Source organism: Chamaea fasciata, unplaced genomic scaffold, assembly GCF_029207755.1.
Source record: "Chamaea fasciata isolate MVZ Bird 193981 ecotype frontalis unplaced genomic scaffold, bChaFas1.0.hap1 SCAF_1, whole genome shotgun sequence".
NCBI classification, from domain to species: Eukaryota; Metazoa; Chordata; class Aves; order Passeriformes; family Sylviidae; genus Chamaea; species Chamaea fasciata.
The window spans coordinates 84,750,318-84,775,728 of NW_027094086.1; the positions used below are offsets into that span (position 1 = coordinate 84,750,318).

Below are 25,411 nucleotides of genomic sequence, written 5' to 3' on the forward strand. Positions count from 1 at the left end.
TTAAATACAGTATTTCATTCAGTGCTCAGGAACACAACACTCCAATATAAGGAAAACTCTATTTCTATTCTACTTAAATAGAATCTTATTTTAAAAACTCCAACTTCATTTTAACTAAACTTGTGAAAACTGGCATTTGGGGTTTTTTGGTACAACTTGTAGAATTTTGCAGTAGCAGAATGACATATCTCCAAGTGTCAAATGCCAACTAATGGGTCAATGACTGAAAACAGGACCTTTGCAGAGCACACACAAATTCAGTTTTACAATACCAAGAATTGTATCGGCTCTGAACAGGATAAAGTGCAAAAAGTACTGTAAGACAAATGCAGGACCTATACAGATGGCTGCTCCTTGGCAATGATCAAAGATATTCTGAAGTCACTGAGAATGATAATCAGTTTGATTACATCTTAATTATACTAATGTATGTTTTATATGTGAAAGGAAACTGTCTAGTGATTCTTATATAAAATGAGCACTCACAAAACAGCTTGCACGAGAATAAGAAGAACTAAAAACGGTACTCATTATTTCATGTTCAGTGGATTCTCCAAGTAATGTTTTTACAGACATTTTTCAGAACATCATCTCTGCCACTGCTGTATATACATTTCTGAGGTTCTAGTTAGCACTGGAAGCCTGTATCTAGAGCATCAGATTTTAAAAGTTGAGGAGAGGGGAAAAGAGCCTCAAACAACAAAATTTCTGCTCTCCAAGAGCAAAGAGTGGGGGGAAGGGTCCATTAAAAAAAAAAAAGTCTAAAAAGAGCAGTACTGTATTTTTGGCATTAAACTTCTTTATTTAAATTTATGTAAAGATACCATCAACGATTTCCAAGAATTTTTTTTTTAAACATAAAACCCTAAACTTGTATTTGTGAACTAAGATGCAAATAGAAAACCTCCAGCACCTGGCAAGTTCTTTCAGGTTAGTCAAAAACCATGTGTTAATTTGAGTCGTCACATCAACAGATGAGGACAGGAGGACTTATTTTTGTTTAGGGGCATTTCAGCAAAAAAGCTAAAGAGGGAAACAGCCAGCACAAAGCTTCCTCAAGCCAAACCAACAAGAGTTTATAAAGGGTTTAGTCCAGTAATGCACTGAACTGAACCTGCTAAACTGAAAACCGTTCAACCGTTTGCTTGTCCTTTCAGTTACTTTCTGTAGCAATCACCATTAGTGCTGGTTTTATTAATGACTCATAGAAAATGCATTTGTGTTTCAGCTGAGGATAACCACTAATTGACTTTAGCAAACAACACACTCAGGTTTGGCTTTGAAAAATATTATAAACGAAATTGCAATTACATGAACAATTTGAACAGCAGCAAACAGGACACTCCTGCAATAGAATCCATTCATTTCATTTGTGCTATCAGGAATAATACAAAGTCAGAGTTTTTTACAATGCTGGTTCATAGTTTTCTTAAGGAAGTAGTCTCAGTGACACTTTTGAAAAGCTCCTTAAGGTTGGAATGTGCCAATCACAAATATGAAGTGTCCTGTTAAAACCCTCCTGTCCCATCTATCCTCTCTAAAATTAAAGGAGGCAAATGTTGAAATTTTAAGGATTTTATTTTAATTGCACAGAGCTGTGGTTATTATTTCTAATTCTAACCCTGAATTCCAGTTCTAACCTATCTCATATGAAGGAATACAGAGTGGGAGAAAACACTAATGAGTTTGTATTAAATTGTGGATTATCTCCTTTAGGACACACCAAGAGTATTTACAGGACTTCAGCTGAGAGGAAGGCCTATGTTAGTCTGCCTTGACTACGTGACTTATTCAAGCTCCCAGGCACGTCAGGGCATATCTGAGCATTAACAATCACACTTGATCCCTGAACCCTCAAGGGGGTCTCTGAGTACTAAAATAAAACAATATATCCCAACAGCCTCTTTCTTAAAGGGAATGCTGGATCATGATCACTTCACCTCTGGAATATGCTCACATTAGTTTTTACAAGGGCACATAGTGACAGGACAAAGGGCAATGGCTTCAATATGAGAGAAAGCAAGTTTAGATTAGATACTAGAAATAAATTTACCACAAGGGTGATGAGACACTAGAACAGGTTACCCAGAGAAGTTGCAGATTTGCCATCCCTGGAAATGTTTAAAGCCAGGTTGGTCTAGTGAAAATTGTTCCTGCCCATCCATGGCAGGGGAGTTGGAACCAGATGATCTTTAAGGTCCCTTTCAACCCAAACCACTATGAATCTGTGATTAGAAGTGTGGCTTAACACAGTCCACATTGTGTCCTCTTCAGAGGCAGGTCAGAGCACTTGTCCTGTTCTGGTTAACACTTTAACCAAGCAATTAGAAACACCAGACACCTACTGGGTCTCAACATCCCTCAAGCAAACAGCTCACCATTGACAGCTCCAAGCAGTCCTCATCCTCTCCTCCCTGCCACCTCCCATGACAGGAACGTGCTTCCCTCGACACAGTTCGTGTGTGACGAGCAAGTCAAACTATGAACTAATTTAGTGCATCACCACAGCAGCCTCTGCCAGGGGTACCCCGTCATGAAAGCCTTGCCTGACACACTTTAAAAGCTGCTTTGTGGAAGTCTGTTGGTGGCTTCTTAGTGGGCTACTGAGATAATATTTGAAAAATTAGTCAGAGCTCCCAACTTCACAAGCAGAATCAATGCCAGGCAGGGCATTACTTCAAACTAGAATCGTCTGGTGCCGCCACACCTGAAAGATAAATGGTAGCTGTTTTGCTCAGCATGGTCTTCTGAAACATCTCATGAGGGGAAACTCTTACCATGAAAAGACAGTGAAACATCACAGAGGAAAGTTAAGGTTTTTTGTTAGAAGAACTGCTTGTACACTTTCTCTTGAAGGTAGCACAATGGCTGAAAACCAACAGCTTCTAACACTGGTGACAGATGAGTTTAGTGCTATGGATGGAAATGCAACAGTCCAACTTGACTATATTATTAATTTGTTGAGCTGGTCTTTATACAACAGCCATGACCTTGCTATATGATACTAGCACCTCTGATTTTGAAGGCTCTCTTGCCATCTCCCTCTTTAACAGTTCCCGTACGTGTTTGGGTTGGAGCTCAGTGAAAACAGAGCCTGCACAGAGAACATGTTGCCCAGTCATACCCAGTAGGGCCTTCACTTGTCATGTCATCAAAATGCAATTTTCATATATGAAAGGCCTCTTTACTTACAACATACAGCCAGGCTTGAAAAATGTGAAGCAAGATTCCATATCTTAATGCAAGCTGGTATGAATCCATTATCTATATCAGGTCTTCAGGCTACGACAATTAGATCTTATTCACATTTCTCAGTTTTTGATAGGTGTTCAGTCATTTAGTTCTTCACCTTCTTCCAACGGTCTGGATTTAGCAGCAAGTTGTACACTTTATTTTTAAATCATAATCTTGATTCAGCACTTCCTCTTTTGATTTCTCCAGCAGCAAGCTTCTCATCCTTAATACCTTATAGAACAGGTATATCACAGCATTCAGCAGTGATAAATCTGGTGCAGAGAAGTTATACATCTTCTCAATAGCATCCTTATTTTTCTACAACTTCTATACCTCACACTTACCAGTTCTGTTCCAGTTCGAGCATCTTTTTATTGCCTGTATTCTATTAATGCATTTGACTGTTTACTCAGGGAGTATGAAGGATTTTTCTAAAATATCATCACAGAGCTTTTTAAACTCTGTTATTCCCTTTCAGTTCAGCTTCTTAGATACTGAGTCTTTGAAACCCTATTTCGATTTGGACAAAAATTTTAGAAGCTGAAAAGAAAAAAGTACCTAAAATTCTTTATAAGACAACCTGACTGAGAAGTTCTTTATTTCCAAAGACACAGTTAATTTGTGCTGGCTGCATAAGCTGATAGGCTGGACAAAAAAAATTACAGAATCATAGATAGTGCCAAGTTGGAAGGGACCAATCAGGACCATTCAGTCCAACTCCCAGCCCTGCACAGGACACCCCAGGAGTTACACCATGGCCCTGAGAGTGTTGTCCAAATGCTTCTTGAACTCAGGTTTGGGGTTGTGCCCACTTCCTCAGGGAGCCTCTTCCAGTGCCCAACCACCCCTGGATGAAAAACTTTTTCCTGATAACCCAACTTAACTTCCCATGACTCAGCTTCCTGCTGTTTCCTCAAGTCCTGTCACTGGTCATGAGAGTGAAGAGATCGGTACTTGCACCTCCACTTCCCCTCATGAGGATTCTGAAGACCACAATCAGGTCTCCCCTGAGTCTCCTCTGCTCTAGGCTGAGCAGACCAAGTGACCTCAGCTGTTCCTCATAAGGCTTTACCTCAAGGCCCTTCACCATTCTCATGGCCCTTCTTTGGACAGTCTCCAATAGCTCAATGTCTATTTTAGATTGTGGTGCTCAAAATCACTCACAGTAATTCAGTCAGCAACCAGCTTTTCTCTGTCTCCCTCATCCTTCCACCCATCCACCATATCAACACTTATTTAGGTAGTCAAATTCAGGAAAAAAGCGGGGAAAACCACAGCTCTGGAGACAGCATGCACAAGATTAAGACGATATTATTAATGGCACCAGAATACAAAGAAAAAACGGACAACTGTCCTCTTAGGGTGCTCTGATTAACTCTGCAGAACCAGTAGGGAAAAATCAACATACTGAAAATAAAAACCAAACAAATAGCCACAGAAAACAAAGAAAGAAAACTGGCATGCATACAGAGGCAGCACACATGCAAAAAACTACTCTTAATGCAGTTCCTCATTAACAGAGTGAACAACAGAGAGCTTCTGTGGCAGGGGACAGTACAGGCATGCCCACATAAACTCTTGCTGATTTAAAATCTACATCACTGTGATCATTATGATGTCTACCAGATGTGTGCAGTATGCAAAGCTTCCTGTGAAACAGCAGGAGTCAGTCTGACAATGATGATGCTATAAATAAATTAATGCCAAAAAACTCCACAACCACAGGCAACTGGTAATGGAATTCATCAAACCTCTGGTGCAGGTCAAGAGCAGCAGCACAATTTCTGGTAACTGATAAATGTGTGGTGGACTGTGAGAAAGAAGCTGCTGGTTTCAGTCCATTTTCTGACTGGTGGACAGGTGTCTGCAATGCTCACAACAGTCACCACAACTGGCACCTCAAAGTGTCTCAGACAGACCAAGGACTGAGAAATGCTCTGGCTCTAAAATGCAAAGCTTAAAGACAGCTATAACCCAGCCTTACCTGAATCAACTTCCATTCAAAAATGGAGCATATGAGAAAAACCACCTCTACCTCTGGAAATATATTCTAGCAATTACCAACCCTCATGGTCAAAGTCTTCCTTACTTCTAGTCTAAATCTGTGACACGTCATTTGCCAGCCACAATGACATGCAGTCCTGATGTGGACTTTCCACAGAATGCCCATCCATCCCTGCCTCTCTTTGGGGATGACACCTCTCTGGGACAGGGTCTGAGCACCTGTTTGGCAAGAACTCAGCACCCCTCCCTCTCCCAGGACTCATGCTGTTCTCCTTCCTGCATTGCAAACAGCAGCCACTGCCCAATGCAGCATAGGAAGCATTCTTCCTTCTACCAGCATTTAAACCGGTGGTTGTGGGGAGGAATGATGAGAGGACTAAGAATGGTTCTAAGTTCAGCTGCTTGGACATGACTGTCCACCACAGGCTACACTTTACAGAATGAGATGCAGCTGTTTTCAAGCTGCTGCACAATCCACATCAACAGTCTATTTAGTTTGGGCCCACGTTCATCTCCATATAACCACCTCCAGAACAGGGTGAAATACTTGAAAAATCCAGAGACAAACACCTCAATGGACCAGCAATCATATTCTTCTGTTAAGATTAACAAGATTTACCTTTACATACTTTACTTTGAGCAACTGGAACAAAACTTTTTGTCATCTGTAAATGTGCTGAGGGTGCACTTGATCCCTCCATATCATTGATGAAGACATTAAACAGCAGTGGTTCCAATACAGACCCGTGAAGGGAACCACTCATGACTAGTTTCCATCTGGACACTGAGCTATTGACCCTCTGGATGTGACCATAAAACCAATTCCTCATCCACCAGACAGTCCAGCCCTCACATTCATCTCTCCAATTTAGAGAAGGATGTTGTGGGGTACCGTTTCAAAGGCCTTACAGAAGTCCAGATACAAGACAACCTGTTGGATGGCTCCTTCAGGTCACTGCCAGACACACTATTATCTACAGCACACTTGGAAACATGTTTCCCCATCTACCTTTCAGTGTCTCATATTCTGAATAGAAATTTTAAAACTTAAACTGAGAAAAAGGACAGAAAAAGCAGGTGGCAAGAAATCTAATTATTCTCCTGCGTTCACCGCTTTTGTGTGGATGTATAAAACATCTGTGAGTGTCCCATGGGCAGCCATCCAAAGTGCTCTGGAGGAGCCAACTTGATTCACCAAAGCTACTGCCCCTGTGCATCTGTGGGTGCTGTTGGACACTGCTCTCACTCAATAGATCTGAAATAACAATCCTGGTTCCATTCAGCATGCTACCTGTTACCCATAGGGTTTTCCAAGAGATATATATTTGTATCACAGGAGCTATAAACATGCATCTTTAAACTACAAAATTCTCACCAAAGTGGTTAAGATCCTGTATAATAATGGTCCACTTCGTTGGAACAACAATCTCAGAATACTCTCTAAATATATTTCAAAATTGGTTTTATTAGAGGAAAAACTTCTTTGAAACAGTTTATACAGAAAGAACTAAAGGGCAGTATGGCAAGATAGTTCAGACCAGATTTTGGCAGATTTCTTCCAGTGTAAACCACTTAAAGTCTTTCAAACAATTCTGTGTCTTGCACTTAATGCAAGCTAGCCATGTCTAAAGGTGTAAGAAGTTTCAGAATCCAACTAATTTTATACCTACTTTTTCCTGTTATTCCAGCTTGAAAGTACTCATGACTTCCTAAGGTGAAACTTTGATTATGAGCCACCCATGAACCAGACATCCCTAAGAGTTTGTAAATGATGATTGAGATAATGTCCAAAACTGAATTTCTATAAGAAAACTTTTTTTTAAGTGTATCTCAGTAGGCACATGTAACTTAAACCACTATAATACTTCGTTGTGAAACTCTTCGATCATTTTCTAATAGCTTACTAACTTATGAGGAACTGAAGCAACCTATACCCAAAATCTGCAGTATGTAAGTCACACAGGAAAGTATACTTTTTAAAAGGTACTGTGAGCATTTCAAACAACCAGGTAAAAACAGTCTGTAACATCCCAGAGAGGGGCAACCTTGAGTTACTACAGTAGAAAATAGTTTTACAATCTGTAGCAAGTTTACCACATAGAGTGATACTTGTTTTCATTCTTGACTATGCATGACATAGTTATATGGCATTCTTGACTATGAATGACAAAGTCAGATTGGGCATTCTCATTCTCTACCCACCAGCACTGGGTACAGAATCAGTTCTGATACACCACTTTAAGTGCTCTTTTCAGAGGTATTATTGCATCAAAAGAGTGATGAAACTTCAAAATCTGGCAAGTAAGATGTGGGTAATTTGTGACTTCTGGGATCTGAAGTATGCATCCATATTCCTTGTTTCAAAGACAGGCAGGAAAGACCAAAATGGCTTTGATAGCATGCTACTAAAACACTACTGGCTTTTCTACATCTAAAAATACTTACCTTCCCTAGCATGCACAGAAAGCTTTTTCTAATGAATTATTTGTAGCATTTCCTACAGGTACCTATATCTCCTACAGGACGAGGGAACGGGAACACTGGAGATAAAATATTGTCAGTTAAAGACAAAGGCAACTACTGCAGAAGCAAAGGCAGCTTTTTACAGGTGATCAGCATTCACATAAATGCATACATATGAAACAGGGTATCTCAGGGAAAATATCTTCCCTTATCACTGCAATTGCATGTTTAGAGGTCAGAATAACATCAGATGATTTCTGAACACAAAAGTAATCACATTCCATGAGTGAAATTTGGGGAGGAAGGTGACAAGGGATATACATAAGGAAAACATTCCTATTGGATTTCAGTGGACATGAGAACAATCCCCAAGCACAATATGGAAACACAGGCTGTAAACAAACCCACCTACAACCTGGCATGGACGTAAATAACAAAGGAAGTGACCAAACCTAACAGAGGTTTTCTTTCCTAGGCTCTTGTTCCTAGACAGAAGCATTCAGTCGCAAACAATCACTGCAGTAAGACCATGACTGATGAAGTAATCAAAATTAGCTCAGCTCCCAAACAAATGGAATTTGAAATCCTTACACTACTTTAGGAACAAGGGAGAAGTTTTAAAGGAACTATACTGCATGCAGAGAAAATTGAAGGTGCAGTTGGAAGCAGGGGTGATAAAAGGAAGTCCATGGTCAACCAGTCACTGTTTGTTCACATGCCACTCCAACTACTGAGACACTGCTGTGAACCAGATTGGGAAGAGATCTGGGTAAACATAATCCTTCATGTCTTTTGTGGTGGTAACTAGAGGAAGAAATAGTGACCTAGTTATATTTAAACCACAAAAGCTCCCAGTTCTATTTACCATGCAGCCTCACAAACAGATGCACCACCACAAGCAAGGAGGTGGTGTGTGGGCTGCCAAAACTACCAACATCACCACCAGAAGCACTGGCCTGAGGCTGCAGCCGATCTGTGCCATAATCAGTCTTCCTAGTTTTCTAATCATAATACAACAAAACAAAATTCCATTCATTTTAGAGACCAGCACCCTAGAGGTAACATAACATCTCCTTTACTCAGCACAAATGTTTATCTCTTCAACTAAGAGCACTTTGAAATTCAGTCTGTTTCAGACTTAACAAGCATCAGGCAACACAAGTCAAATGGACAGTGTAATAAAGTCAACAGCTAAAGCTCTCCTTCAGCACATTTATAAACTCAAGGTCAACCCAGAGTACAACATTACCTTGATATTGGGGTTGGTTGTGACTACTGGAGACACCTCTTGTTTGGCTTACCTATTGACTTGCCTGGGAGAAGTGGAAATTCTGTCATTTAAGGACTGAAAACACTGGAAACATTTTGCATGAAGAAAAACAAAAGCTGAGATTCCCAGCAGCATATAAGGGCTAACACCAACAACTGCCTTACCCACAATTTTGCCACATTTCATGCGAAATGGAACTCAGGAAAGGAATGAACAAATTTTAGAGGATAATAGTTCTGACATAAATCAAATAACAGGATTTTAAGATGTAATGCCCAGCCAGACTCCCCTCCAAGGTAAGTTGGTGTAAAGAAGAAACCATAGCTATCCAGCAAAGGAGACCTGTATCCTGTTCCCAGCTCCTTCCCTGCTCGAGATGACACAGCAAATACAGCTCTTCAGATTAGTTTCCCTTCAGTAAAATGGGAATACTACTTTATGTTAAAGTGCTGGAGACTACAGATGCCCTGCTATTTTAGATCTGTTATGTGAGGATCACTGGATCCTCCCACACTCCAAGCCTAAATAAGGCTATTTCACATAGAAAAGGACTACAAACCCATCTGCCATAAAGATTTGAGGAAGGGGCCCAAGTACAAAGAAGGGTTAGTTCTGGCGAAGGAATGTTTTTACGTGATGCTTAAACTCCATACCGAAGGAAACTTACCTTTACTGTTAAATTAATAACACGCTCCCGTTATTATGTTACACAGATTGACAGTGTAGCACTCTTCTTTTGTTAGTTAGATTTCTTGTTGGTTTAACAGCAGCAACAACAAAACCTGTGGCTGGATCTCCAAAATACAGCTTTCAAGAAAATCAGTCACAAAACACCAGTTGCACAGAACAAAAAATAACCCCAAGATGACTGTAACAGTCAACTGCAAAGTAAGGATTTACTGTGGAGTCCCCCAAAACTCTTACCTCAAGCATAGGGCGGGCACTGTCATGGATTGAAAGAATGTGCGTAATGTTATTCTTACTCAATTGCTCTATATCTCGGGCATCTGTGATAGAGGGAAAAAAGGAAGATAATTTTTTTTAATCTCTTGAAATAGCATTTCCATTGTGCATGCTGAAAAGTTACTTATTGTTGATATATTTCCTTTTGAAGCCGCATAAAGCCAGGCAAAACCTCAAATGCAGCTGTTCTAGAACACCATCAGCAGAGTGGGTAACGGGAAGACACACTTCTAACTCCAAAACAAATTATATACTATATAAAGACCAAGCTTAAGTGACTCAGGAATGCGTTCTCAAGTCAGAAGTTTCACGTATTTTGCATCTGAAATATAAGTCTGTGCACGTCCGTGTGCAGGTGATGGACATCTGAACACGCACTCAGAGCTTTAAAAGGAATATCTGACCTCCCCTCTACCCACAAATCCCCCTTCAGGGAATACATTTTCAGTTGGGAAACAGAACTTGTAATATCCAGGTCTGAGAAGGGAAGCTAATCATATCACTTGAACTGAGGTCCCAGCAGAGAAGCCAAGATGATAAAAAGATTCTTACTTTCTGTGAACTAGTAGAGAAAAATTTGCATTTAGCCAATACAGATGATAATTTTAAGTCTAAAGAGAGACAGATGATAACGATATTGAATGTATGAAAAAGCAAAATGCTACAGCAAGGAAGTGCAATTGTGAAAAGGTGGTTCCTAGACCTGTAACCAAGGGGTTTCAGACATTCAAAACTGGAAAGAAAACTGGGGTGAACGAAAACTTGATGCTAGATACGGCAAAACCATAGGCTTGATTCTATGAGAAAAAAGGTAAAATAGACTGTCCTCACTGAGCAACTTTCCCCATACTAAACTATCAGCATGTCAGAAAATGACCTGAAAGAACTACCAATACAGGTAAAAGTTAACTTGTGCCCATTTACTTCTGACCTTCTTGCTTGAGAATGGCACACCATGGCAAGTACAGCAGTGGTTTTGTGATGTGAACACCTGCCTTCAAAATCTGCCCATACAATCTGTTCACATTAGCCTGGTTGCACACAAAAAGAGAGGACTGACCACAAAGGTTTCAAACCGGGTCTCTCTAGGTACAAAAATAATAGCATCACCTGGATGTTCTTTATGTACATGCAAGAGTTCAATTAGCATCTCTTGTGTCGTCTTATCCACCAACTATAAAGTTTCAATGCCTTTTCTACATCACAAAGAAGAGCTGGACATTTAATTATACTGCCCCATAGACAAGATCCAAGTGAGCACAGTAACAAGAAATAAAATCTAAACTTAATCCAATTACGAAAGCTTCTCTACAGCAAATAAAATGAAGAAAAGAGTCAAAACTGCAAGGATTTTACTCACTACTGCTCAAGCCTGCATGATCAACACAGATGCCTAATCCTTCAGGAGAGAATTAACACAAATTCTGTCTGAAACAGAATTAAAGCCTAGCTTCACAGTACAAATAAAATTTCCTAAAAATCTCAGAGCAAACATTTCAAAGAAAAAATGCTAATGCTTGCCAGGCGAGGTCCTCTAATCCACCTGACCTTCAGATTATTTTAATAGTTTGCAGGGCAGACCCAATTCCTTAGGGAATGCATAAGCAGGCAAGGATTTGGAGGCCCAGAAATCAGTCTGAATGCCCCTAAAAATCACTGTTTTCTGTCTTTCAAAAACTAAGGGCAGGAACTCACAGTGTTAATGTACACCTAGCACAATGAGATGCTCTCTCTAATTATCAGTATGACCTACTGGTAAGAAATGTCTTGCCACACAAGGCAATCTGCTTCAAAAGAAGATACGATCCAAATTAAATGCTGACTGCTTTGAACCAGTTTGAGAGGCCTAATGTAACATAGTACAACTCAGAAAGACTGAAGTACCTTAGTTCTTCAGTTAATAGAGACTTAGGCCAAAGAAATTTCAGCAAATCAAAACTATATAGTGAGATTTCAGATATTCCTCGAAACAAGCTGGAAATGGCCATGCCAACCTATGTAACCGGGTAGGCAGCCAGTCCCTAATATATTTGGGAAAAAGCCATTCAATTCTTTAAAGCAGAGGAGAAAAAGCTTCCCAGCTACTATCTGGATCTAAAGTTCAAACAGTTTACAAAGGGGAAATTCCCCTGGTTTCCCAGCACCTGCCTTACATCTCTACAGATACAACAGATAAGGCTATTTAAACAGCAGTACAAATAAGATATCCTGTCACTCACAGTCTCATACCATAAATAACAAAAAATATTTAGAGGTTATGTAAAGAACTACCAAAAACCAAAAGAACCACCATCACCACGGCAATTCTAACTTCTTTGCTGTAGCACAATGCTGTACAAATACATACAGGCTCACTTTTTGAAATCACAGTGTGAAACACCCCATTTTCAAATGTTAAGATTAAACCTACCGATCAGAGCCCCTCCTGCGCATCCTCTAAAGGGTGCCTCAAATGTGGTTATTATTCTTCACAAATTATTCCTCAAATTATTCTTCACAACAGGTTACCTAACATTCTGTTTCATACACCAAAATGCTTCCCAGCTAATGCAGATGTGGACTTTTGAGTAAAGCCTTTGGGAAACTCCTCACACAAAATGACACAATTCACACTGAGGAAGTCTTCCTCTCTCCCTCCCACATTTAACCTATTTTCCCTCAGTTTCATACTACGACTCCAAGCTTAACCTCTACTTATGCAGAGAGTTGCAAACACTTAAATGCAAAAGCAATGCCAAAGTCATCAAAATGGGACCGGGGCCTGTCAGAATTTGTCTCCCTGCAGCTCTGGGAAGCCTTACTCTGTGGCAGGGGATCAAACCACCTAGTGTAGTGTGCTTCCATCCCCCATCTGCAAAAGAGACCCAGCTCCAACCACTGCAGTTAAAACACATCAATGACTGAACAACTCCAACACTACAGTGGTGAAGTCTCAAACGTACCTACAACCATTCTCTCTTACTTCAGTATTTTAGTGCCTCCACAGAAATGCAAGCTGAGGGATAAAGACTTCCTCTCAGAGAATGCAAATCAGCCCAGCATGTACAACAGTTTTAAGTCTCAATCTGCAGATGTATAGAGACTACAATTTCATCATCATCAGATCTTTATTTTTTTATTATATAAAGCAAATTTTTGTCTACATTTTATTTTCTACTTTGGAGAGAGCTGGAGAGACAGCCACCTAAAGAAGAACATCCTCTGCAGTGGTTCAGAGCACTAAAAGCTATTACTGAGAATGGCTTCCCATCAGGAGAGCTTTGTTCCTGAATCCAGTTATGTACAGTTACAGATGCACACACAATCTGTGTACATGAAAAAAGCCTCCACCTCTCCTGTCTCCACACTTTTTCCTAAAATATATTTTGTCCCATCCTCTCAGAAGGACCTTTTTGGGGAACAAGAACGGTGGGGAAAAGAAGTCAGTACTCTGTTTAATGGAGTACCAATAAATTGTCTTCCTTCAAAAGGCGAACCTGAAAAAGGAAATGGTATCTCCATCCTCTCCTGTTTTCAGTACCTGATACAAAGCCTTAGGAAATAGAACTTAAAAAAATACTAAACAGATGAGAACAGGAATTAACTGACTTAAGAAACACAGCAGAGCTACTTGGTGGACATTGCCTTTTTATACACTTAGTAATGGGAAGGGCAGAAACTTCCCCAAGATTCTCCAGACCATCCACAGCAACACTGGACTCTTTGGGGGAAATTAAACCTCATATTGTGGCTTTCCCCTTCAAATTAAAAAGCCCCCAAATAGTCCATGGGAAAAACCTTGAATGATTACAAACAAGGAAGAACACAAGCTCTTTAATATTCAAGGTAGAAACACTCTTGAGTCTCTAGTTTCTGCTACTGCCACACCTCTTGGTTTGGAAGCAAATTGAACACCCACTAAGAATTTCTCATCAGAAAAAACAGTTGGGTTTTTTTTCTCCATTAGTAGAGAGAATCAGGCTGTCCTGTCATTCCCTTAAGGAACAAAGCAGCCATTTTTGCTGTGAGCACAGGTGAGTTTCCAGGGACATCAGGTGCAAAAGACAAGTGGACATGCAGTCCCACAATAAATTCTTTGTCTTTTGAGAGGACTGCATTTCATCTGTAAGGTACAAATGAAACAAAATGAATTTTCTCCAAAACTAGAGGCAGAAAGAAGAGTTATCTTCCCCTTCCTTAATTTTTCCCTCTTAGTCCCCTACTCTCCCATTTGCAAAGAAATAACTCCTCCTTCACTTTTACACAAGAATCCCAAGAGCTCTGTTTCCTTCTGGGCTTTCAGACCTGATTGTCTTGTATTTTATTTGGACATCTGTGGTTCTTCTTGAATTTTTCTGCCCTCTAGCTGTGCAATCTCAAATATACCCTCTCAGGAGCATACCACACTTTTCATGTGCTACTGATGAGCTGAATCATACTTACAGAGCCTGTAAGATAAAAAGCACTTGAACACATGCCAAGATCTGCGCTTATTCAGGAAAGTTTTCAGAGGCACACTCAAGCTCTATGGACTTAGGGGGATTTCAGGAGATACTTCAGTGCCTTCCATAATCAGCACTACATGTAACTTTCTACCCTAAAGACCCTTAAGGTGGTTATTAAAACCCTACTCAGTTTATGTGCTTAGAGGTTTGTGCAGCAGCAAATGAAACAGAAGCAGCAAGCTCAGCTCCCATTTCTGCCACAGGTTCATTTCACAAGCTGCTTCTGGGCCTCAGTTTACCTCCCAGCCAAATGCAGAATTTTCACTGCTCTGCCACAGACTGTATTTAAGTTTACTAGGCCTAAAAGTAGAAATACAGCTGAATGGTGAATAATAATTCCCCAATCAGAACAATTGCTGAATGCCTTCTCCAGACAACAGTCCTCCAGAATTAGCATTTAACATCTCAAACATCCTACTAAACTCAGCAGAAAGGTACCCATCTAGAAGAACTGTGCCTTTCCCCAGCCTGCCAGTGCTCCTAGAGGTATCCCATGCAGCAGCAAACAGGAGTGTGAGTAGGATGGTATTCTGATTTAGCTCTGGAAATTGTGCATGCCCAGGCTCCCTGAGGAGCAGCTATCCTCCAGAGGGCAGATCAGAGTGATTTACAGACATCCCCCTGACTCAACTTCAGGAGAAGCTCCCTCCTCTCCACTGCTGCTCAGGGACTCAGACAGTGCCTCGAATTCTCAGCCCTTTGTCTGGGAAAGATGCACAACACCAGGGATTTAGTGTATCCTCCTCTTACTGACAAGATGCAACTTTATTCAGTTTCAAGCTATCAGTCTTAAGCTGAAGAATGGGAGACTGGTCAAAAATGCATTAAAGGAAATAATTTTGTAAACCTGTCTTTACGAGTAGCCAATCAGTTCAGCCACCCAAATGAGGACACTCTGACCAATCCCAACTGCACATGCTGCTGAGTATTCCTCAGTCAGTGATCCCCTTCGTGGCAGTCTCCACGCTCATTAGTCACTTCTTTAAGAAGTGTCACAAATCAGAACACGCCCCAAGAACATCAGGATCAAACTCCTCCAGAAAAGTACACTGTAATTAACCAACAGCCTGTTCTTAAATGGGATGACTTCACTGCACAGAGAGCTTGCTGCAACTGCTCCTAAGCAGTGAGGCAAGGAGGTGTTGAGGGACAAGGGATGCAGAAAAGGGTAAGAATTGTAAAAGTATGCTCTTGTATTGGTGAAGTACTGCAACACCTATCTTTTCTTTTCCAGGTGTGGTAGCTTATCTGAGATAATAACAGGTACTTGTGAGGGTAGAATGTAATGATTAAATGCAATATGAGCAAAGGTCACAACAGTAAATAAACGGACATTTTGTTTGTATTTTTAATGAATTTAAAAAACAGACTCCATAACACAAACACTGGGGTTAAAGTCAACTCATCTTTCCTCTCTTTTATGGAGGTAAGCAGAAGCATTTTACACCCTCTGCTTTCTTTCCAGCGAGGTTCCCAGGAATCCTTCCCACTGACAGCACCTCCACCTGCACACCTCTGCTCTCGGCACACCCCGTGCCATCCCAGGGCTGCACCCGAGGCACATGGAGAGCGGCTGGCAGGCCTGGCGTGGGCAGAGATGCTGACTCACTCCACAACCCTGGCCAGCCCCCCCTGCACTGCAAACACAACTGCTCCAGCAAACAGATGCTCCGGCTGAGTTTCACTCCCCTGGGCAAGCGCTTACCAGCAGGATGGCCATGGTGAGGGACCATGGGACACATGTTACCAGGGCCCACCCTGCCAGACTACCTGAAACCTCCACTATCCAACATCTTCCCAATTCCACTCCCTGTGTGAATTACTTTAGGAACAGAAAAGAGGAAGCAACATGGTGGTGACGAAGTTAGTTAATTTTGTCATCAGACCATACAGTGGTCCATCCAAAGGGTTTTCAAAACTATCCTCTTGGCCTTGTTTTCATTTTTTCCTATCATTTTTCTTTTTTCTCCTTTCATTATCAGCATGAAATCACCTCTGTCTGCTCATTTTCCTTACCATGGCACATTTAACTCCCTCACACAGTAGCCATTGCACTTGTGTTAATGGTGTGGCAAAAGGCAGCTTTTAACCTCACAGGTACCTCCGGGCTGCCTTCCAAAGTGATCAGCTCCACATCCCAAGGGGCAGCAAGCACTGGATCCACAGTATGGGTCAGCAGATCCAGAAGCAGGTAAATCAGGCATAAACCACTGAACTCAAAGGTTTGGAGATGGAGAGGCAAGGAAAGAAGAGTGGGCATGAGGCAGAGAGAAGGTGCAGCACCATCTAAATTCAGTGTAGACGTTGCCAGCCTTAAGAGACTGGGTGTGGTATCAGACAGCCCAGGAAGGACAGGATATCACAGGAGCCCCTGTGAGCCTTGCTTTGCTGTTTTACCCAAGCATAGGAAATATGGGGTCTACATCTATCAAAACAACTGTACATGCACAACTGGTTTACTTCTGAGTAGGTAGAGTCAGCCAGAACAGCAGCTAACAGAGGGCTTTGAGAACAGGCCATTTATTTGGATGTCTACATAAGGTTTTGTGTGTTTTCTAAACAAGTCTGTTTTTCTGTACACAAAAAATAAACCTCACATAAAGGAAAAAAATCCATAGAAACTTACATCTGCAACAGAGACAGTGTGAGTATCAGTGGTCAGGCTGCAACCAGCAGACCTGTCAGTCTCACAAGCAGTGATAACAGAACTCGTTAGCAGTTGTTATAAATAACCAAAATAATGAAAGCAATGAGCAGGAGGCATAGTAAGCCTTTACTTATAAGGCGGACTTGCAATAAGCCTTACAAAGAATCTGCCTGGCTCACAGGCTTGCTTGCCAAGCATGGGAATGGTTTAAGGCAGGCCAATGTTCAGGAATTCCAGCTGAAGCATGCTCCAAGGAGATGGTACTCATTTTACTTTTCTCAAAGTACTTGCAGCACAGCACGCAGACGAGAGAGCAAACGAGCTCTTCTTTAAGTGCTACCAGGTGAATCCGGACATGAAGCAAGATGGGGTTAAAAAGCTACAGAGATGCCAGAGAATTCTGAGTGCCTGCAAAACACCTTAAGACCCCTGCTAAGTAATCCTAGAGATAATAGTAAAACTAATCTTACCTTTAAAGTTGCCAATGAACAAGCCAGGCAGAATCTGTGAGAAAGAAATATAGTATCAAATATAGATATCTTGTGGCAAGACAATTTGACAAAGTTCAATTTGCATACAGGATGGAACATACTACTTTAGCAGACTATTGTGAAATGCAATCTAAAGCATGCTGACAAGATTTCGTGCCTCTTTGCAACCTCCTCAAACCAGATAGCTCTAGGCACATTGAGCTTTGACAGCATTCCTTGGCAGACAGGAGTTGTTAATCGTGGGGATTCTTTGACTTAATGGAGGCTCTCCAAGGACAGCCAATGTGGTTTACAAATTACGAAGCAGCCTCGTAACGAAGCCCTCCCCTGCCCCCCGCAGCAGGGTAAGAGTTACCCTCATGGAACTAATGATGAAACTTCACACAGCTAAGGTGATTTGCCTAAAGTTGCTAAGGAAGCTGGAAAAAGCCCTGCAAAATTACATCCTTCGAAGCTTTTGAAGTGCAAAGCCATGCAAGACAGGGCTGCAGCACTGTGGAGCTCTTAGAGGAAATCACTGCAAACAGCGACTTGTGTGTTCACATAGGAAGGAAACTGCAGAAAGTCTGTGAAATGCATGTTTCTCTCCCAGATCTACCCACTCACCCCCGCTCTCAGATGCCTGCCCAGGTGTCAGTTACAGGACATTCTTTAACTGGGGAGTTTCAAGGTCAGCCCAATGACCAGCATGTGCAGTCTGAGGGCACGTGCATGCACAGACACAGAGGCAGGTGACACCGTGGTGCTACCCCTCCCACCCTCTCATAACCCTCCCAACTTGAGAACAGCAATAAGGACAAAAAAAAAAAAAAAAAAAAAAAAAAAAAAAAAAAAAAAAAAAAAAAAAAAAAAAAACCCAAAAAAACACCAGGCACACCGAACACACATTAGCTGGCCAAGATTTTTGCTCTCTGCCACCTGAAGTCTCTGACCCACACCCACATCCTTTGAGGAGATCATTACTGTGATGGTGAAACCATAAGGATCCATTTTTCGTCAGTCCATGCTTAGCATACCACCAATACAGATATGTCAGCACTGACTTCCTATAGGCTTAGCAACACCCCCGTGTCACCACTACAGCAGCAACAGCCTCTCAGGCACAGCTATTTAAAGGGAAAACTCCACCCATTTAGCTCAATCCGGCAGCCGCGAAGTCCCAAAAGTCTTGACGGACTTTTCATCACGGGTTATTGCCACAGCCTCCGTTTCACTACAACCTACCTGCTGAAAGGCGACCCAGCTCACCATGCACAGGCTAGCAGGGCCAGCAGAAGAGCCTGTAAAAGAGCTTCTGACCTGCCCTAACTTCAGGGCTTTCATCTGCCTCAAAGCGTCATGTTTGCTGTTATTTATTGAGCCTTGAGGGAAACAGAAAGGCTGCAGCACCTCTTGCACTCCTTGCAGCTTTGGTTTGTGCAAACATTCCTCCCTTTAGGCTCTGCTGGGCAATCACTCTCTGCCTGCTGTGTCACACCAGCTCTAAACACAGGGCTCAATTCTGCCCCCGATACAGAAAGACAGCTCTCTGGGACCCTTGCTGTACCTTACTGTTTATAGACCCCTTGCTTGCAAATTAAGTCCTGATTGACAGCACTGGCTCATCAAGAAAACAGTTCTTTAGTCTTGGGCACCTGTACATTTTGCGAAGATAAGCTCAGACAGCCTTCTCCTTTTTCCTTCCCGCTTCATTCATACAAACTCAACATTCTTACAAGGACAGCAAAAATCCCCAGGGCAGTTTCCAATGCCAGGGTATCGTGTAGGATAAAGAACCTATACAATATTCTGCTGTCCCCTTCCATGTGCCCAAGAATCATGGTTTCAAGGGACAATTCAGTACTTCAAGCACTCTTAATGACACTGCTGGAAGTGCAGCTCTAATGCTGCATCCCAGGTTAAGTAAAAGAAGCCTGTAACAGTTCCAGAGAGGACAGTACTCAAGAGTCATTGCCAGAGGCTAAATTCTGCAAACAAAATCATGTTCTAAAGCAAAAGAGATCCAAGTTATGAATGAATTTCACCGAGATCACCCCAGTGAGCTCCCTCAACTTAAGCATAAAAAATGAAAAAAAAATTTAAAGATCTTCTGGTATTTTAAAATAGCTGTCCGGTATTTCCTATCTGCAGCACAAATCTTCCATCACACCACCACTGCTGTAGAGTATAGCATTTTAGACTCCAGGACATTATTTCTGCATCAAATGTGCATTCTCAAGAGAGAATAAAAGCCTAATTTCCAGTCACAATCATTAAGCTTTGACACTAGAAATTAAAGATACTGAGAAGCACTGGGGGTTGCAGAAATGAGGTTTCTTGTTGGCAAAGGAGGAAAAATCCAGAAGTCTGCATTTGTGCATCACAAAGAAATGCTGTATGCTAGACAGGTAATTAGGACACTGTGAAACCAAGGACAGCTGTTATCCCTGTCGTACCAGTCATTCTAGAAGCAAGAAACATTACTATGGGTGAAAGCTACCTGGAAAGAAGTGAATCTTCATGTCATGCTGACTAATACTTCAGCACCTAACTACGGCTGGGAACTTTCAGCTGTGTCATCTCACACTGCCTTCAGTAACTGCAACACCGGGCTGTGCAAAATGAAGGCTGATGGCTACTAGGGGTGTACGAGAGAGAAGGGGTGGGAGTCAGAAGAGTAGAAAAATAAGGTGGTTGTTTTTGTGAACTTCTCAACCACTGCTATATGAATAAAAACAGTAGCCTCTTTATGTGATCCAAAACATTGAGAAAATGACCACAGACCAAGTAACCAATGCAGAGGAATGCACAAGCAAGGGACAAGGGCACCAACGTCTGTCTCAGCTTGTACTTCACATGAGAGCAGCTCATGTCCTCCACTTCGCACAAAGACCGGGCCCCGGAACAGACAGCAGTTGCTAATGCTTCAGTCAGCCCTGTCTGACAATATAGCTCTCTGGAAAATGGCTTAAAGGGCTACTTTGCTGCTGTTTCCTGTATGAACAAATGCATAAAACAAAGCATCTAACTCCTTGCCCAACACTGCTTCGGGCTGTGTTACTACTGATGGGCACTCCAGAGAAGTCCATGGGGCTTTCCCAGAAATGGCTGGGCACTGTAAAAGGAGAAGACAAGCCTACCTTCGTCCAGTAGTACAGGAGAGTGGCACACATCAGGGAGGGGGATTTGCTGCTAACATGAACTGGCACAGCTTCTCTGACTTCCATAAAATTGGCTACCTCAGCTGTACTAGCCACACTGGTTTAAATTTCTTATGAATCCACTCCTACAACAAACAGGGCTTATCTGCCCTTTTTGTAGAGATAACACTCGAATCTTCTGAAGAGTTTACATGAATAACTGTCAGTTAACTTTAACAGCACTCAACAATAACTAAACCCCAGGAAGAGCTCTTCACCACGATCCTGTTCGCAGATAATCAAATCTTGTCGCCATCTCAGCCGCTAGACTTCAGCTCCTGGAAAACATCTTTCAACATTTAAACCACAGACTTCAACTTGAACTTTGAATACAAGTCAAAGTTAGACATTAACCATGAAAACAAATCAGACCACCGAGACAAGTTCCTAAGTCAGACCCATTCTATAAAATATACATCTTAAAAATACAAAAAAAAAAGGTGAAGTACTGAAAATTAATACTAGGCAGGTCAATGCAGAATCACAAGCCAACTCTCCTTCTCTGAATAGAGTAAGAAAGGTATGTATGAACAAAGGCTTTCAGTTTAATTTGGGAAATGTCAGAAGGCTTGGATGGGCTTTAGGAAAAAAACTAGGCCAGGCTAATTTTACAGAGAAAATTAGTAATGAAAGACAAGCCCCACCTAAAAAGAATGCCAGGCCTCCAGCCCTTATCACTCTAATAGCCACATAAAGTCATGTGCAACTGCTATTTGCTATGAAATACGTCAGTATCATGGGGCAGAAAAACAAGGAGGTGACCATGCCATTGCGAAAGGATCAGCATCCAGAGGCTGCGGCAGTCCCTGGAGCTCTTTCTTACCACACCCATTACAGGCCATCATTAATCCTCTTCCCTCGGCATCAGTACAAAGGGACTCCTTAAATGAAATAATCCACCATCAAATAAGCTGATTATTTTTTCCTATCATCCGTACACAGCTCTTCCACAGGAAACACACTTCAGCTGGAAACTAAGGCAATTTGTATTGACTAACTACACTTAGTCAAGCAAATACCCCCTACACCTCGCTGATGGCTCCATGGCTCCCCTTGCCTCTCCAGCTTTGCCGACTCACAAGATCAGAGGGAAGAGACGATCCAGGGGCAATTCAGAAGGCAGAAAGTTCCAGACCAACATGTGGGACCCCTACATATACAAACACTGATGGCCAGTACCCAACATGATTGTAGCCTCCTCAAAGGAGCCAGCCCTTCCCAAACTGTTAAACATTTCAACATCTTGGATACAGCCATAAGAAAGGGGAGAAAAATCCAAGTAGTGTTATGCTTGGTCCTGAAAGCACCAGGTGGTACATGTCAACAGGTACAGGGCAACATTTAACAGAACTGAAGTGACCAAATCGACCAGTCACAAATTGCCAATTCCTACCCACATAGTATCACAGTAAAATGTAATGCAGCTTCAAAGGGCTGAGAGTTGTCCTTTTCGTGTTTTGTTTTTTTTTTTTTCTCCCCAGACTGCAACTTAAGCATCCCATATCACATCCTCTAAACATTCTGATAATTTCAAGCATTCCAAGAAAAATACTACAAACACACCAGAAGCCTAAAGGGAGTTTTTTCTAGCTGTATTTCTTCCTAACTGGCCGTTTCTAGAAGGCTAATACTAATGAGTGGCTAATATCACAGCATTATTCCCAGACTTTGAAAGCAAAATCTGAGAAAAGGACCAAGGGAGGTTCTACCTCCTACGCACAAACTCATTTCCTCAGCAGCCAGATCTTTTCCCTGTCGAAGGTTTCTATTTCAATGTCTCTACCCAGAGGATAAGGCTTTCCCTTCCAGGTGGCACACTAAGCACTCTGGATGTTCTTCAACCTGACTTCCAGTGGCAAGGATGTCAGACTGGGACAACATGTGAGGAGCTATTTCTAGCTGTTCTCTGCTTTGTCAGAGGCCACACACAGAGCAAACCTACTCCCAAAGCACTCAAAGCAGGATGTAAGACAGAGATGACTCAACTTCTGTTCCTCATAGTAAGCTATATATAAAAGGCTAGTTACCACCACACTTTCAGACCTGGGTTTTAAACAGAGGTGGAGATACTGAGACAAATCACAGTGGTCCCTAGATAACCACTATGACACGCCAGGGGAACCGGTGCGTACAATAAGCCCCCTACTGCCAAAAGGCCAACACCCTTTGCAAAACAGATCCATCTTCCTTCCTCTTCCTCACTGCGATCCCCACTGGTGCCGAACGCTTTCCTGTCCCACCGGCACCGGGCGGGCCCAGCCCTCCAGCGACAGTCCGTGCCCAGCGGCTGCTCCGCGCCTTGAGAGCGGAGCGAGCTTTGGCCAAGCGACACGATTCAGTGCCGCGCTCGCTGACAGCCCCAGCCCCGGGTCCCACCGCAGGTCAGGGGGTGCCGGCTGTGCCCCACGGCGGCCCCCACGGCTGGGAGACACAGAGCGGGCACTGAACCCCAGTGCCGGGGACACGGCGGCCCTCGCCGACCGCCGGGAACTCGCTTCTCTCGAGAAGGGGAAGCCCAGGCACATCACCGAAACCAGGGCCCCCCTCCCGCCCGCCCGCCCGCGCTGCGGCTGGGGAGGAGGAGGCGGCGCGCCCCGAGGGAGCGGCGCGGCGGCGGTCTCCGTCCCTCCGCCCTCGCCCCGAGGCGGCAGACCCCCAAAACCGAAGGGAAAAGCCCTCTTGCCCTGGCTTTTGTTCCTGGAGCGGGTGCCCGCGGCGCAGGGGCGAGACAAAGGCGGGGGTGCCGCAGCATGCCGCCCGCCCCGAGGCGGGGAGGGACCGCCACCCCCGGCCCCGCTGCGCTGGCCCGCGCACATGCACTCGCGCACGGCGACAACGACGAGCGGGGTTACCTTGTTCATCCCATTCCCCATGGCTTAAGCGACCCGCACGCCAACACCGCGGGAGAAGCCGTCGGCCGCTGCTGCCAGCGGCGGGTCGGCGTGCATGGGATAGTGCTTGCCGAGGGGGGACCGGGGACGGGCTAATTGCTAATTAAGGGCGGCCGCTGCTCGCCGCTGTCGGACAGGGCGAGGCGCATCCCTCTCGCCCTGGCCGCGGCCGTCACCCTCCTGGATGCCGGGCGGCTGGGGGCGGGTTTCCGCTCGGCCGCCCCCGGGAGCGGCGAGAGCCGCGGGGCCGCGCTGCCAGGAACCACCTCCCACTGCCGCCGCCACCGCCCCACGCGCGGTGCGGCCCCCGCGGGCCTCCCTGGGGCTTGTAGTCCGCGCCGCCGCGCCGCGCCGCCGCCGCCCGTCCCAAGGACTACGCGTCCCAGCGACCCCCGCGCCGCAGACCTCCCCCACCTGCCGCAGCCGGCGGCGCCCGGCGGGCGTTCCGGGGAGGATGAATAAGCGGCGGCCGCGGCGGCGGAGGGGCGGCAGGGCGGTAGGGGTGGTTCAGACTCGCGTGGGTCGCTCCTCGGTACGGACCGCTCGCCGCCGGTGCGCCCGAGGAGGGCAGGACAGCAGCGTGCGGTGCGGGAGCGGGCAGGTGCCGCCCGCCCGCCTGCCTCTGCCATCCCGAAACCAAACGGGATGGCAAAAACCAAACCCGTTTGGTTTCGGCTGTGAAAGGACTCTGGCAGGAGGCACCAGGCCTTGGGCTGCTGCCACAGCCGCCCGCTGCCAGCCTGTGGCGCTCCGGTTGGCCGGTGCCCACGCGTGAAGCAGCTCTGTCATCCCAACGACGCTGCCGGCAAGCTGGGATCGCAGGTAGACAAAGGACATTCGTGTCCTTAACTCAGACAGACACACAGGAGAGAGCAAATACTTTGAAGCAAACATCGCAAGATCATAGTGTCTGAGATGAGAAAACACTTCCTGGTCCAACCATTTTCCTCAAGCAGGGAAAGATGCTTTTTGCTGAGCCGTGGCAGGCGTGGCTTCAAAGCCATGCTCACTACTTCCCCCCCCTCATGGTTTGCTCCCTAATGCACAGTTAAACATGACGTGATAGAGCCCATGGGGATGTGGTTTTTTGAGGTATGGTGATGGGGATCTGGTGGTTAGCGAGGGAAATTTTCTCCCAAGAGCTAATTTGATAGGGGATACACACGTTTCGAATATACAGGATAATATACGGCAGAATGTTTCTCCCAATAACCAGTGCAGTAACACTGCTTGAAACACCTGAAATCCTTAGTGGCTCAAGTGTAAGACAAAGGAGGATGCTGCTGTGTGGCCACCATCAGATTCCCTGTGCACTTACACCTGTGTCAGTGGTAGATGCATGTAAAAAGTGAAGATGTATTTTCTGGGCACACCTTGGTAGGACTAGCTTGGTAGGACTAGGCAGGTCAGGGGCATCTGCAGTCCCTCCCTGAGGCTTAACAGAGTTTGGGGGCTGTATCATGTCATCATCAGCCTCAAAACCATCAGAGCACTCTCTCTGTAAGGCCAGGAAGAATAGCCATGAGATTTAATGTGCTGTCCTTCTCCCTTCTCCCTCCCTACTGCTGAAAAGCATAGCAGTGAGCTTTATCTCAGATATTGGCTTTAATATTTCATTGGCAAAGCTCTCCAGAATGTAATTTACTTTATTCTCATGCCACGCAAAATATGAATGAGGTCCAAAGAGTATGAATCACAGCTCGCCATAATAACTACTAAACACATTGTATCCCCAAAGTGAAAGTTGTCAGAAACTCTGGGAAGAAGGAGAAAAAGTAAATAATA

General features: G+C 43.9%; 1 protein-coding gene across 3 annotated transcripts in view; it reads right to left on the reverse strand.

Moving 5' to 3' along the window:
- The window catches only part of DUSP22 (dual specificity phosphatase 22), a 42,008-nt gene extending 18,124 nt beyond the window's left edge, over window positions 1-23,884 (reverse strand). The window contains exons 1-3 of one of the 3 annotated variants that reach the window (XM_066187266.1): window positions 23,588-23,884; window positions 17,536-17,569; window positions 9,896-9,978 (exon numbers count right to left, since the gene is read on the reverse strand). In XM_066187266.1, coding sequence (XP_066043363.1) covers window positions 9,896-9,978; window positions 17,536-17,569; window positions 23,588-23,608 — 138 coding nt within the window. In that variant the 5' untranslated portion in view covers window positions 23,609-23,884. Of the gene's footprint in view, window positions 1-9,895; window positions 9,979-17,535; window positions 17,570-20,675; window positions 20,780-23,587 lie in introns of those variants that run through there. The other 2 variants (XM_066187255.1, XM_066187275.1) reach the window with 2 other exon arrangements.
- Window positions 23,885-25,411: the final 1,527 nt, after the last annotated feature.